The sequence below is a fragment of the Carassius gibelio genome, chromosome A18, assembly GCF_023724105.1.
Source record: "Carassius gibelio isolate Cgi1373 ecotype wild population from Czech Republic chromosome A18, carGib1.2-hapl.c, whole genome shotgun sequence".
Taxonomy (NCBI): Eukaryota; Metazoa; Chordata; class Actinopteri; order Cypriniformes; family Cyprinidae; genus Carassius; species Carassius gibelio.
The window spans coordinates 10,861,334-10,877,005 of record NC_068388.1 but is presented as its reverse complement, the minus strand read 5'-3'; the positions used below and the strand labels follow the sequence as shown (position 1 = coordinate 10,877,005).

At 39.3% G+C, this 15,672-nt stretch overlaps 1 protein-coding gene across 1 annotated transcript in view; it reads right to left on the bottom strand.

Moving 5' to 3' along the window:
- Positions 1 to 15,672, bottom strand: part of LOC127934116 (capping protein, Arp2/3 and myosin-I linker protein 2) — a 36,967-nt gene that overhangs the window by 3,660 nt on the left and 17,635 nt on the right. Inside the window, exons 29-35 of the mRNA XM_052531280.1 lie at positions 14,545 to 14,930; positions 3,955 to 4,058; positions 2,998 to 3,781; positions 1,738 to 1,842; positions 1,377 to 1,413; positions 1,157 to 1,225; positions 478 to 828 (exon numbers count right to left, since the gene is read on the bottom strand). Of these exons, the coding sequence (XP_052387240.1) occupies positions 478 to 828; positions 1,157 to 1,225; positions 1,377 to 1,413; positions 1,738 to 1,842; positions 2,998 to 3,781; positions 3,955 to 4,058; positions 14,545 to 14,930 (1,836 nt within the window). The remainder of the gene's footprint in view (positions 1 to 477; positions 829 to 1,156; positions 1,226 to 1,376; positions 1,414 to 1,737; positions 1,843 to 2,997; positions 3,782 to 3,954; positions 4,059 to 14,544; positions 14,931 to 15,672) is intronic.

Here is a 15,672-nt window from a genome sequence, read left to right as displayed (position 1 = left end):
GCTGTGAATCAGTTAAAGGGATGTTCAAAAAATCAGAACGGTAACTAATCTTCTTAGATGTGGCTTTAAAACAACCGACTCATAGGAGTCATTCATTTTGAAAATCAGACTACGCTGGTTGTGCTGTGTGTTTCTGATTCACTAAAACAGACTGGTTCACATAAGTGCATACGGTAAAGTGCTATGTTTTGAAGTGGAACAGACAATTATATCACTATTTACTAATAATATTGTCCTCTCTAAAACAAAATTAGCTTGTTGGATTTTGATAGACACCATGAAATGTCACTGTATGGGGAAAAAAAATGTGTTCAACTGAAAAAATGACAGCATATTGAAAGAGCATTAGGGGAAAAAAATGATGATGAGAAAATATTAAGCTCATTTTCATTTTATTTAGTTTCAATTTTCACTATTGTGTCAAAACTGCCATTGCAAATGCCCCACCATCGCCACTAGACTGACAGGGAGACAAACCTTCAGTGACGGATTGTGCTCTCTCCGAACGCTCTTTGATATCCGTTCTGAGATTCCTCCGTGGTGAGGGGGCTGGGGGCGTCTCTTTGCGGGGAGATGGGGTTGGAAGCTCTTTCTCCTGAGGCTGTGAGAGAGAGATGGTCTCGGATACCTCTGCCTGACCATCCTGAGATGGGCTGGGGAGCTTGGGACTGGGTGTGGCTGTCCGTGCTGCCTCACTACCGGGAAGTAGAATGGGCTTCATGGCCGGCTTAGGGGGCAATGGGCCTATAGGACGCTCTGGAAGTAGTGGCTTTTCTGTACGGTGGAAGTCCATAACACTCTGGGTCACTCGGGTTGGTCGCCTGGTGTCTGGAGAAAAACAAAAGGTTTAAAGTATTTTCTAAATGCATGTTGTCTTATTGTTAACAACTCATCCATTTATATGTTTCCGTATTTAACCTTATAATTCTTAATCAAAATGTCACAAGTCAATCTTTGAGATCTTCTCTCGGGTGATGTATGCTAGATTTCTTTTGTTACAACTGACAGCTGATGGATAGAACCACACCCTGCATTTTTATTTTTCAAAGTACATCACAGAAGAAAAGATCTGTTACTACATTCATTTCATCACAACTTTGCTCAACTTAGCCTTGCTATGATGAAAATGACTGAAACTGGCTGATTCCTCTCTTACCTGATGAGGTGGACATTGTGCGGGGTTTCATAAATGTGGGTGGTGGCTCAGGTTTGTCAAGTATTGCCCCTAAAAAGCGAGCAAAGTGTACTACATAATAGAGACAATGGCAAAAAAGGCAAAATACATGCTGAGCTGTGCTAACACAGCACTAACAATGACGCAGACTCTCACATACCAGCACGGAGGTCTACATCTGTACCTGATAAATTAATCTTACCCTCAGAGTTGGCTTTCCTCAGCTCCTCATCCTTGCTCTGTAAGAGGATAACACTGGTTTAAATAAGATGCCTAGTGAACTAATCTCTAATTGACCCAAACTCTTAATTTCATGTAAAGAATAAGCATTGATTTTGATACTGTGATATTAGCAGAGTAAGCGAATATTACTGGGGTAAGGTATTTTTGCCTGATATGAGGTATTTCTGATAACAGCAAAGTATTATGTCTTCAGAGAACAGAGTTGTTCAATTAATTTGGTTCAAAAGGGTGCATGTTTTTCACACTTCTAAAAAACATGTCAAAGACTAATATCTTACATCCCAGAAAGAAAACTGGAAGCATGAAATACCCACACTTACCTGGATCTGTTTGGTGTCAGTAGGAGATGTTTTGGTAACTCCCATGCGGTGAAGCATGACATGGAGACGCTGTTCAAAGCTGGACGAGCTCTCCGAGGCATGTTTCTAGACAATGACCCGAAAAATAACCTCTTAGAATAGTTTTGTACAAACAGCACAAGAAACATTTCTATCAATATTTATTCTTGGAGCTTTCAGAGCACTTTTCAGGAAGTGAATTCAGCCGTACATTAAATAGTCAATAGGAACCTCTAAAACTGAAGGCATCATCTTATCCAGAGGGCTTTTGGATCAGGGATAAACAATGACCAAACTATTTAATACTGACTCACTGTTTTCAGCATTAGCTGACAGAAATCATATTATGCAATAACAGATGCTGCAAAAGTTAAGATTTCAGCATCATGTTTATATGATCTTTTAGATGTACTGATACTGATTCATGTTCATATATAGTCTAACAACACTGTTGGTCAATTATTTCACAAACTGCTCTGAAAACAAGAAAATGTGACAAAGGAAATGTAGATTTCACATAAAGTGACTCAAGACATGCTGTCACAGCAACAAAAAAGTACCATGTAGTTTTGTAAATGCAACACTGTCCGACGATGGTTTTCTTTGTGCGTACATGAACATGGTAAAAAATCACTACCATGATACAGTATCATTATACCATCTTACCTCATTGGCAAATAGTTTTTTAAGCACAAATTTAACAAAAGGGAATGAGATTTATTTAATGAAAGAAAATTAATAGGGTAAGGAAAATACTCTTGATATAGATATAATACTTCAGATACACCAGATCTACTATCTATAAAAGTATATTAATCTTGTTTTAAAGATTGGGTTATAGTTTTTTTTTTAACATTTATATCCATTTTACTAGGTTTAAATCACATTCGCATCAGAGGGGCACCTCAATATGACTGAATGGGCACTTTACTGTTTGCAATTGAAGGGGCGGGCACCACTGATAGTGTGGTACTTGGAAGGGCTTAAATGAAACCTTTTTAAAAATGTTACTCAAAATGCACTTAAAAAATATCAGAAAACAGAAATTTTGCATTATGCACTGACAATACTGTTGACAGATTTTGGATTTCCTTTAATCAGCCAATCAACCAACCATATAATCTGTAAATAAGCAAATATTGTCAGATTAACTGGGCTAACCAATATATGTATCAATCTATCATTAAATATAATCTTCATTCAACATCTAGTTTAACCCAATCCGAATTACTGTTCACTTACATTAGCTTGCGTGGCAGTGCCATCCTGCTCTGGCAAAACATCTGAGAGCAGGATGAGGGACTGCGATTTGCCATCTCTGAGAGAGCGACGGATGGGTTTGGGCCTCCGCTCTCCATCTGGTGTGCGGCTCTTCTCCAGGGTGCGGCTCTTCTCCCGCTCTGAGGGTGACACAACTGGGACTGGGCTGGGGGTTTTAGTGGGAATGGGAGGTGCAGCAGGGGACAGTGCTGGGACCTCTTCTGTTTTGTTTGGGGAGGAGGCAGGAGGAGTGGGAGTGGATGCAGGTGGGGTCAGTACAGGTGGGGGGGCAGGTGAAGGAGCTCTTGGTGACATTTTGTCCTCAATAACTGGTGCAGCTGTTGTTGAATCTGTGATGGTGAGGATAGTGGTGGTGGCCGTGGTTGTGGCTGCCTTTACTATGTTTTCCTCATCCAGTTTTTCTTTGTCTCTCTCCTTTTCTTTCTCCTTCTCTCGTTCCCTCTCCTTTTCTCTTTCCCTTTCCTTTTCTCGTTCTTTCTCTGCACGTGCTGCCTCCCGGAGTGGTCGGATGAGATCTGCTATTGAAGTCTTTTTGGCCTTGCCCTCAGGCACGCCGTCGCCCTTGGCCCCTCGACATGCTCGGACTTTCTTAAAGACGAAAAAGTCACCAAACTTCTTCTTAATGTTTTTGGAGGGGGCTGTGGTGGGGATGGGGGTTGTAGTGGAGGTGGTAGGGGGGGCAGCTGTGACACACGTGGGCTCTGCAGGTTGTGCTTTAATGAGGGGCTCCTCCCTCTGGTGCTTTCTGAACACGAGGAGAGGAGAGGTATGATGGGAAATGTCTTTTGACAATCGGTAAGGATATTTCTTTGTTAGAGATCATGATTTAATCTTATGCTGCGATTAATTCCAGTTAAATATCTTTTCATTAACATTGATCTGCATACTTGAGTGTGTTTGTAAATGTTGTGTACTCACAGGGGGTCATCAGGGATGATTTTTTTGGTGAAGAACTCTTCTACACCTTCATCAACCCTCCCCATGTTCTCATTGGCCTCATTCTCGCTCTCAGCTGCCTGCTCCTGCACAAATACAAACAAACCCAAAGTCGTTCACCCAATTAAAATCTACTAAGTGTTTCATCTGAACAGGAGAAACTGTATCATAGCACAATGGAATGAAAATATTAAATAATGCAAAGCTATGTAGTGCTTTCTGTCCCACAGTAATCAGGGTATTTCTGCTTTTTTCTCAAAGCGTCATCTACTGTCAGAGAGTGAACCTGTATTTTCATTCAGCCCCTGTTCGGAACATTAGTGTTGATGTGAAAAGTTCTTTAGACTGAATAAACTGCAGAATGGACCAGACTTTATAGCAATAGTCAAAACTCTGGCTCTACGACCAATCAGTGCCCTTTTTTTTTTTTATAAGCCGAGCACTTCTGAGCTTTCGCACTAGTGTTTTTTCTGCTGTTTTACATTTTCTCACATTAAACACAGCACTATGTAAGTTGTTCTGTCTGCAATGAATTTTTCTTAAAGCCGATCTGCCTAAATGTCCCAAGAGAGAGCCAAACCCTGCCTCAGTCTCTCTGTCTGTTCCCCCCACCACCTAATATAATTACACCCCTTTAGATACAGCCTCATCACACAGACACACACACACACACACACACGCCACACACTTAAATGAGAGGATGAAGTGCTCATCAGTGGTGACTGGTGTATCTGTCATGTAGCCACAGTCATAACACAATAGCCACAGATATGGAGGTTGTACACGCCATTCCTGATTGTTCTTAAACTCTTGAGTTTTAATGACATTACACCAAGCTGTCAATGTGATAAATGAGCAAAATGATTTTCATGATTGCAATCATTCATCTTTTGCTCTAACAATATGTTACCTGTACGCTGAAATCACGCTGCTGATCATTTCCACAGAGGCTTCAAAAATACAGATTTGTATTAGGATTAATAGATCTTAATCTAAATATCAGAACAGAGTCTGGAGCAGGATTCATTTCAAGTGTGAAAAAGGGATTAGGGTTAAAAAATAAGTCATAAGTCCTTATGTGAGCTGTATAATTCAGCGCTTGTATTATATATTATATTTCCTATAGCACATGTAGGAATATATAGCATTAAATACATATTATATATAGCATTAAATATATATATAAATATATATATTAATATATTAAATAAATTGCGGGGCAATTTTATGGGGAAAAATGTAACAACGACTTTTAATCTTACAATTCAGATATTTCTTTCAGAATTGCAAGATAAAAACATATTGTGAGATAGGAACTCGCAACAGCGTGAAAAAAAAAGTAATTAATAGTAAAATAAATAAAGAGTCGCAGTTAATTCTTTCAAATTTGTATATATATTTTTTTAATGTGCAAAGATTAATCATTATATGACCAACCATTAACACAACGATGTGCTTTAAGAAAGCAGATTGGGTGAATGTTGATTCTATGTCGACTTGACAATTGTGCCAGATCAGGAGCTTACAAACACTATACACACACAAGAGCACAGGGTGCCCAGTCTGTGTGTTTTGCCTGTTTCCTGCTGCTGCACAGACTGCGAGGCCTTCGGGCAGTTTGGGTTACTGCAGAATGAGAAAGAAAGAAATATGGAGAGAGCGAGAAAGAGAGAGAGAAAGACCACTGCAGAGCTATGGCAACCATATGCAAATGAGGCACCGCACACCACATGAGAAATGGATTATAAATCATTTAGCACCTCTCGGCCAATGAGAAGGCAAAGCACTCATCACTCCATCTTCAAAAAGAGGAGGAGAACAGGCGCCACGTTGTATGAGGCGGCACAGGGAGAGGTGTTTCCCACGCATCTTAATAACACAATCATATTCTCCAACAAAACTCACTGCATGAACAGTGCAACTGTACAGCTCGTTTAATTATATATCAATAAAAGAAAACAAAGCTTTTGTGTGGCTCACATGGCCTGCTGCTGCTGGGTTTGTTAATACCAACATAAGATACCTAGAGTTCATATTTTTCCACATAAAGCCAAGAATTAATTATATCATAAATTTATTCCATAAATAGGCAGTTTGGCTACATATAAATCAGAATGTAATTTATTCCACTAACCATCATTTGAAAATCAAAACCGATTCCTACATGAAACCAGATAATGTTAATACCTGACAGGTTAAGCTGGTCTGCTCATGTAAAAGTGACAAGTTTGGGTCTAAAGAAGTGGTTCCTGGATTAGTGTAGCAGTAGGAAACTGACACACTGATCAAAGATCAGTCCGACTCACATGTCATGATTCATTACTTTGTGTACACAGTATCAGATTTTTTTCAGAGGAAAGAATGAGAGATACAGAGAGAGGGAAGGAATGCAATGATCTTAACCTCTCTAATAAACTCTGTGAACTGAGAATAGCATTATGGAGTATATACAGAATAGCTGGAGCAGGCCTGTCTAAAGGTGTCAGGTTGAACTATGCTGTTTTGTAATTTTGAACATTAAAATAAACATGAAAATAAAATGAATACATTACACAAGGACACAAAATGAGAAATAGGGTTGCAAATTCAGACTCAATGAAGCTGTTACTCATAAGAGTATAATTAGTTTGTGACCAAATATTGGTTTGTAGTTACTGATAAACTCTGTTTTAATTAATTAAAGGCTGTTTTCCTCTCTTTTACATTATATAACAGGGCTGAATGGCCAAGTGTGATGAATGCAGTCAAAAGAAATATTTGTAAAAATTTTGAAACTTATACAAGATTAAAGGGTTAGTTCACCTGAGAATGAAAATTTGTCCATTTTCTACTCACACTGGAAGCATCCTAGGTTTATGTGGCTTTCTTCTTTCAGAATAATCTAATCTGAGTTATATTAAATATTGTCCTTGCTCTTCCAAGCCTTTTAATGGGCTAAGCGAGTGTTTGTTGTCAACTGTTCAGAAGACGTGAAATAAAGTGCGCGCATCTGTAATAAAACGTCCCTCACACGGCTCTGGCTCCCCCTGTAGCGAATCCATGCGTTTTTGTAAGATAAATATCCAGATTTAAAATGTAATGAACACTTTTTTTCCAACATCTGTTGACTGCGGGATGCGGAAGACGTCCAGGCAGAAGATGAAAATGTATAAGTATGTGATGATTGGGGCGGGGCAGAGAGCCATGGGAACGGAGCGAGGCCGGTGGAGTGATTGGATATGAGCGACACCTGTGACACACACCAGTCTCGAGTCTCACGGAAGAGATTGGAAAAATATAAAATAGGAGCGACAACAGTGAAGGCGAGAGAGGACCAGGCCTGGGATTTATTTTGTGTTTTTATTTAGTTTGTGCGTGTCGTCCGTGAGGGGCTGCCGCGCTGTTTTGTGTTTATTGATTGTCCGTCGGTTCTCGCATCCGATGATTATTAAGGTTTTATTGTTACAGCGTCACTCTCATGCCTCTGGGAAATGTACGAGCAAAGGAAACAAAGTTTCCTTACTTTAGCAAAGGAAAACCAGTCTCCTCTTGGCTTATTTCGAAATCTTTCGAAAAAAATTCTTTACCAATCCTCGGTTTGTGCTTCTAATTCGTGACCAGCGTTTTGTTTTGTTCTCTTTCCGGGCTCGTCACTAACCACGCAGCGCTGACAAACTACGACACCCGCCTGCACTTCTCCCGGTTCCCCACAGTCAGCAGAAGTGAGCAAAAAAATTTTTTATTACGTTTGAAATCTGGATATGTATCTTACAAAAACACATGATTCGCTACATGGCCATGGAGCTCATTTATATATAAGATTTTGTGCCTCTTTAGCACTGTTGGGAACGTTACTTTAAAAAAGTTATTAGTTATAGTTACTCACTACTTGTTCCAAAATGTAACTGAGTTAGTAACTGAATTAATCTATAATAAAAGTAACTCGTTACCAGGGAAAGTAACTATCTGTGTTACTGTAAAAAAAAAAAAAAAAAGTTGCTGTATGTCAAATTTTTTTTTTTTTTTTTTTTTTTTTGGAGCAGTTCTCATAAGACAGTTGAAATGAGTAGAACAGACAGGTGTTCGTACATAACTTTCAATATTTATTGCACGTCAACAGACAGCAAGAGTTTTATCCTGCACTTCCAAGTATTATCTTTGTAAGAAAAGTGTTTTTGGCCACTAGCTTTGTAGATGCGTGTGTCACACATTACATGCACGTTCTTGCCTTTGACCACAATGAATTTGAAGTAGTGCTTATATCTTCACCTTGAAAATGCCAACTTTTCATCGGATTGCTCCTGACTCGCCATTTCTGCTGCTGCTGCTGCGAATCTCGAGTGTGTGCGTGCGTGTGTGTGTGTGTTTAATGACGCTGGCGTAAAAACACTGGCTCTGATTGGCTACCATGAAACACATGACTCTGCCTTAGCCAATTATAATCGCTTATCTCGTTATTAACCCACCTCCTCACTCGCTGTGTGAGCCAGGGGTGTGTTCGGATTACATAGTTTATTAAATCAATGCAAAGTAACGCACCGCATTTAACGTCCAGTAATGTTAACGGCGTTATAACGACGGGAAAAGTAATTAGTTAGATTATCCCCCGTTATTGAAAAAATAATGTCGTTACCTAACGCCGTTCTTTTAAACGGCGTTATTCCAAACACTGCTCTTTGGAATGAACAATAAAGCATTGTTCACTTGCAGAACACAAGCTTCTAGAGGCACATAAAACCATACATTTACATAAATGTATATGTATACAATAAAGCCACAATACCAACAACCAATAAGAGGTTTCTGGCTGACAGCAAAAAATTATTTTGCCTAGGTTACAATGTGAGGTAAATCCGGCCCTGTACATGATACTGATTTTGTTGCCAAACTGGTTTTTTAGTTGTTGAATAAACAACTAAACTGAACTATTACGCCTGTCTGTCTGCTTGACTGGCAATGTTATTGATTATTAATAAACCATGACTTTACAGTAGCACATTCGTTGTTGAATTGTACTACCCACTGTTTTAGTGTGAGGTAGGAAAATCTGACAGGGTAGGACAGATCGATAGAACACTGGCAACATGTCAGAAGTGCTGGTATGCACGAAAAAGTGCTGGTATGCTAAAGACTAACATTTTGAAGACTGCGTACCGGCCCACTTCAAGCACTGAACTAACTCTAATAAGGGACTAATGACTAAATTAACAGAACACAGGTGAACAGAATGAACTAATCAACACATGAGGGAAAACTAGGGCTTCGTCCACACAAAACCACAAAACTGACACAAAACAATGTAGTATACATGCCAGACCAGTATGTGGCACTGTAATTCTGTCTCAGAGATACACTAAAAACAGAGAAGAAAACTTGGACTATGCGCATGGTATACAAAAGAACATGAAACAATACATTTATTAATCTGTGTTAATGTTAGTTAATAAAAAGACAATCATTCAGTGTTTGTTCATGTTTTTGTTGCTGTTACGTGACGTAGCGATCCGTGTGGACGCAAATGCCTGAACGATACAAAGTTTATGCATATACAGCTAAACACTTCTCAGTGTGGACGGGGCCTAGGTCAGGGGAACATGAGGGAAGAAAACAAACTAAAAGTCCATGATGGTGACAGACATGAAATTATCACATAATTATTATGGTTGTAAATTAAATAGTTAATTTAATAGTTTGTGTTCCCTCCATGACAGTATTACCATGTAGATGGGGTAAAGACAGGTTGAAACTAAAAAATTATATATAAATTAAAAAATTATATATATATACACACACATAATTTCAGGAAGGATACAGACATTTGATGATGTTTTTTAAACAAGTTACTTTTCATTGTAGATTACTTTAAGATAATTTATCACAAAACAAAAGGACACTAAAAAGCGTACTGCATTTGTGTAAAATGTCATGGAGTTTCCTTCAACATCTGCATAGAAATTCTAGTGTAGCTTGATTAATTACAGAGCTATTCAGGACATCAAATTATGGCATTGCCTGGTCATTCTAGACTGGATGTGGGGAGCATCCTTCTGTAATAAAGCTCTGTGTGAGTATGTGTGTGTGATATTGTGGAGAGGAGAGGTAATAAAAGAAATGCTTATGCAGCAATTAATAAAATGTAGCAGCAGAGAGAATTTTAACAGGGATACAGGGACATCACAGAGCGCCAAACACAATTTTTATGGATGGGCCATCTTTCTTTGAGACCAATGAGCAGGCTTCATCAGGACCTGGCTGTCCAACATTGCTGACAGCTCAGTGTGGACATACAGGAAAAAAGCACACACACACACACACACACACACACATACTGGACCATCAGAGGCTCATCTCTTCTCCAGTCACCCGAGCTTCTTCCTGAGGCACCACCTGTCATTGGATTTTCATTAGCCAAGGAGTATGACCGTCCCACAATATGGACACACACCCTTGCCAACAGATCACGCCGACTGAAATAAGCATATAACACACATATTAATTCAGGTGATCGGAGGAAATGACAGGGGTGTTTTCATCTCTCCGTGCTCATGTCTGCGATAACACTGGCGCCAAACCCTCCAGAGAGTGTCTGTTCTGAAAAAAGCTGCCTGCACAATGCTCTCACACACACAAATACTGTATACACCGTTAACGAGGATAACACCAGTACACAACTAAACATTAACATGGGTTTAATCACAGAAGTCCGCTCACAATCATACAGTCTATCACACACATATACAGTGGAAACAATGCTTACACATTAGATTGTATCTGTGTGTGAGTGTGACTGTGTGTAACTGTCCATATTGACTGGTACTCACCAACAGGCAGAAATGACAACATCCAGCATTACACTCACGCACACCAGTCGCCATGACAACACAGAAACAGCTACAGGTCTCATACATGGACGATGACATCATATAATAGTATAGTGTGACTGCAACACAATATAGATCATCCTGTAATTTACCCATCACACATAATAACAACCCTAAAAGCCAATGCAAGCAGACACAACATTTTTACACCGCAAGTTCTATGATAAAACCATGATTTTTGCGGAAACTACCACGGTTGTACTACTATTACTATGGTATTATTACTGCTTCCATTGTCCTCATTTGTAAGTCGCTTTGGATAAAAGCGTCTGCTAAATGACTAAATTTAATGTAATGTATTCCTTGACACACTTTGGCCTCATTTCACTGCACATGAACATTACTTACAGCATATGGACACCATTATGATGGTAATGCCTTTTCTTTTACATAACTTTGGATACTATGGTAAATAAAGGTGGCAATCATATGCACGTGGTATCAAAGTACTATGGTATCACCATGGTTTTTGCCGACACTACCGTATACTATGGTACTATGATATGATAAATAACGGTGATAATCATATCGGTTGCACTTTATTTTACAGTATGTGTACTAAGATGTACTTATAGTGTACTTACAGTGTATTTATCTAGGAAAGTTCTGGTAATACGAAGTAACAACATGGGGTAGGGTTAGGTTTAGGAGTAGGTTCAGGGTTAGTACCTAGTTATTACATAGTTATTGTAATTACTATAATAAGTACACAGTATGTACATGAGGAACAGGACTGTAGAATAAAGTGCTACCATCATATCATATGCACATGGTATCAAAGAACCAATGTATTAACATTAATTTTGTGGACACTACTGTAACAGTAATACTATGGTATGTTTTGACATGATTTGGGATATTATGGTAAAAACAGGCTGTAATCATATGTACTATGGTTTTATCATGTTATTTGTGAACACAACTATATTATGGTATTGTTAGACTGACTCTGAGTTAGAAGTACCATTATAAATATATAGTGATCATACATCATATCACAGTACAGTACCATGGTATTCCCATTATTTATGCGGATATTACCAAGGTATTTGACATGACATGGGGCACCAGTAGGAGTGATAAAAGTGGTAACCATAAGTATACCGTTTCACAATACTATGGCATTGTCATGGTTTTTGTGGCCCCTCAGTGAAAGCATTACTATGTATTATTTGGCATGCTTCAAAGTAAATTAATATAGTAATCATACATGATATCACAATACACCACTATGTTGGTATTTTTGCCATACTGATGAGTCACATGCTAAAAGAATATGGTAATCACACATGGTATTACTCCTTACAAAAAAAGTACTGTGGAAAAACCATGACACTTTAACACACTACTAAACTAAGTTTGCAGTCAGTCCATTTATTATTAATATTTTATTTAGCAAAAAAGCTTTCAATTGATTAAAACTGACAGTGAAGACATTTATAAAGTTTTAATGTATATTTCATATTTGTATATTTTAAAGTTTATATTTTAAATAAATGTTTTCTTTTCATCACAGAATCGTGAAAGAAATGTACCATGGTTTAGCTGCACTACTGTTTTCAACATTGCTAATAATAGAGCCTTTTTATTTTGAGCACCAAATCAGCATATTATTCCGGAAGGATCATGTTGGCACTGAAGACTGGAGTAATGGCTGCAGAAAATTTTGCTTTGCCATAACAGGAATAAATTCCATCTTAAAACATATAAAAATAGAAAACATTTATTTATAATTGAAATGATATTTCATAATATTGCCATTTTTGCTTTATTTTTGATCAAATAAATGCTTGTTTTTTTTTTTTTTTTACAAAAAAACAAAACCATAATCAGTAACACTTTTAGTCAGGGAACACATATTCATTTTCCCTCAATAAACTCCTAATTACTGCACATTACTAGTAAGTAAGGTGGTTGTTGTAGTAGTTATGTTTAGGTATAGGGTAGAGTTAAAGGGTTAGTTCACCCAAATATTAAAATTATGTCCAGTACCAGTAAGACCTCCGTTTATCTTCAGAATACAGTTTAAGATATTTTAGATTTAGTCTGAGAGCTTTCTTTCCCTCCATTGAAAATGTATGTACGGTATACTGTCCATGGTTAGAAAGGTAATAAAAAAATCATCAAAGTAGTCCATGTGACATCAGAGGGTCAGTTAGAATATTTTGAAGCATCGAAAATACATTTTGGTGCAAAAATAACAAAAATGATGACTTTTTTCATCATTGTCTTCTCTTCCGTGTCTGTTGTGAGTGTGTTCGCAACACCTTAATATGTTCTTTATAAGTACTAATAAACAGCCAACTTGCTAGCAATAAAAATTCTAACAAGCAACTAACTAATAGTGAATAGGTGTTTCCTAGTCTAATGTTTCCCCAAAATCTTATACAGACCTACACTTTTGGTAGTGTATATATCATGATACATACCCCAAAACCATAACATCAACATGGTATTCTGTGGTAAACTATCTGATACCATCATTGCAACATGGTACCATCAGAGTAAATAAAAAAAAAAAAAATTTTATTCAGTTAATGGCAAATAGAGATAAAATGCCCAAAGTTCTGTGGCACACAAAAAAATGGTTTGAATGACTCGACAGGGTAGTCTTCAACACACCTGTGATTATATAATACCTGACAACCATACAGAATTGCAACAATGTGAGGGCACAACAGCACCCTTATCACACAGAGCATCAAAGACAGACATCACAGCTCCCAATGGAAGCATCAATAAACATGCCATCAGAGCACATTAGACACACAGTGGTGTAAAGGCATGTGTGTGCGAGCAGCTACAATTGAGAACACAATAAAGCCCATCACTATGGCAACCATTTACCAAATGACCATTCACAGGATGCACAAGTGTTACAGATACACACCAATAAGAGAAAAAATACATCCTCTGCCATTCTTTTCCCTCCATCTCACGCTCACGTAACGAAGACACACTGCAGTGAGGATATAATATCTCACATTAGACTCGACTCAACGGAAAAGACATGACGGGCTCCACAGAATCGCAGTGTGCCAGGGCAACCACGCATGGTCGTCGCAACATCGGCAGGAGAAATACGTCTGTCACGCGCCAACCTAAAGATTACATCTCATTTACACACACAATCAGCTTCGCCCGAGCAATCTGTGCAACCTCACGGAGGGGCGAATAAACAGATTTCGATCAGACACCCTGGGAATGCCACGAATAGAGGGATCCTCCATTCCTGGTGACAGAAGAGAGGGGACGAAAAGAGACCCTCCTTGATCTGGGAACATTAATAATTGAGATGCTACAGCAGTCACACCAAGCACAACCATCCATAAGCGTCCCTTTCTGACGGCATACACACAGCACCCAGCTGAGCCTCACAAACACGACGGGCAAACACACAAGGTGCCTGAAAATGGCAGTGGAGGATACACACCCAAAAAATCTCAACCCACCACAGTGGCACCCTCTCACTGAGAGTCTCTCTCGCCACATATTACAAGAGAAAGAAAGGAAAAAAAGGAGAAGATGGTGAGGAGGAGATGTGGGAGAGAGAGCCTGGAGGAGCCTGGGTTGCTGCGGATGAACCAACCTGAGCAGTGCCGTCAGAGAGCAGCATCCCTCCCCCTCTCTCTCCACCACCAGTCTCCCCATCTCAGCCTCTCGAAACCCTTCCCCTGCTCCTTTCTTCTCAGTTCCCGACCTGCTGTCTTACCTGCGGCTTGCTGGGAGGCTGCCTGTTCCGGCGGTTGGGTCTGGGCCTGGAGCGGGTGTAGTGCCTCAGTGTGTGGCCTTCGATGGGCAGGTCCATAGGGGGCTGAGGAGGTGCAGGCTCCGAGTGCCGGGGCTCTCTGTTGCTAAGAGCGGCAGCAGCAGCAGCGGGAGCGGCAGCAGCATCCGCCTCTCTTCCCGAGTAGGAGGGGCTTCCTGGCTTCAGCTGGCTGACTGACAGCCCCGTCCCCAATGACAACGGCAGGGCCCGCCTCCTCTCCTCCGTTCCTACCCTGGAGACCTTAGGCCCTCCCCCTCCTCTCTCCTCTACCTCCTGCTGGGGATGTGTGGCTGCACGCGCCTGTTGTTCCCCTTCCACATCTAACAAACCTGCAGAGAGAGAGAGGGAGGAAGGAAATAAGGGACAACAGAGGGAGATAGTGAGGGAGGGGAGATACTGAGGCCTGTATGATGTGTGTGTCTACACAGAGAGGAGGAAACAGATCGAGATAGATCGAGAGAGGGAGAGAAGGAGGGAGTGACGGATTTGCACATATGCAGCAGAGGATACAAGAGGGGGGATGAAAGATCAGTGAAAAAGGCAGGAAAAGGGAAAGAGGAAGATAAAGCTGGACATCACGGAAAGGTTTGGGATGTGCACATGATTGATGCAGGCTGCCAGGGATTATCACAAAAACACGTCCAGAATGTCATGTCATGCTTTACCCCAAAATCAATTAAAATAAAGTATTATTTCTTTATAATTATATTTTAGATATGGGAAATCAAGACTAATTGAAAAGAGTTAAGATTTTTGCACAGTGACATTATTTTAATGACAGTGAAGCACATTCCTCCATCACATCACATCACATTCATTAGTTCTCGGTGGTTATTATCATCACTGTAATACTTTCACTGAATTACAATAATAATATTTTGTTAAATATATATATATATATATATATATATATATATATATATATATATATATATATATAGAAAATAGTTTGGGCAGATCAATACTGTTTCGGAAACATTTTTTTTTTATTGCATCCTTGTTTTGCATTTTAGTAAACTCACAATACAAAATCAGTCTGCATAACCGGCTTCATTTTCTTCATCTGATTTA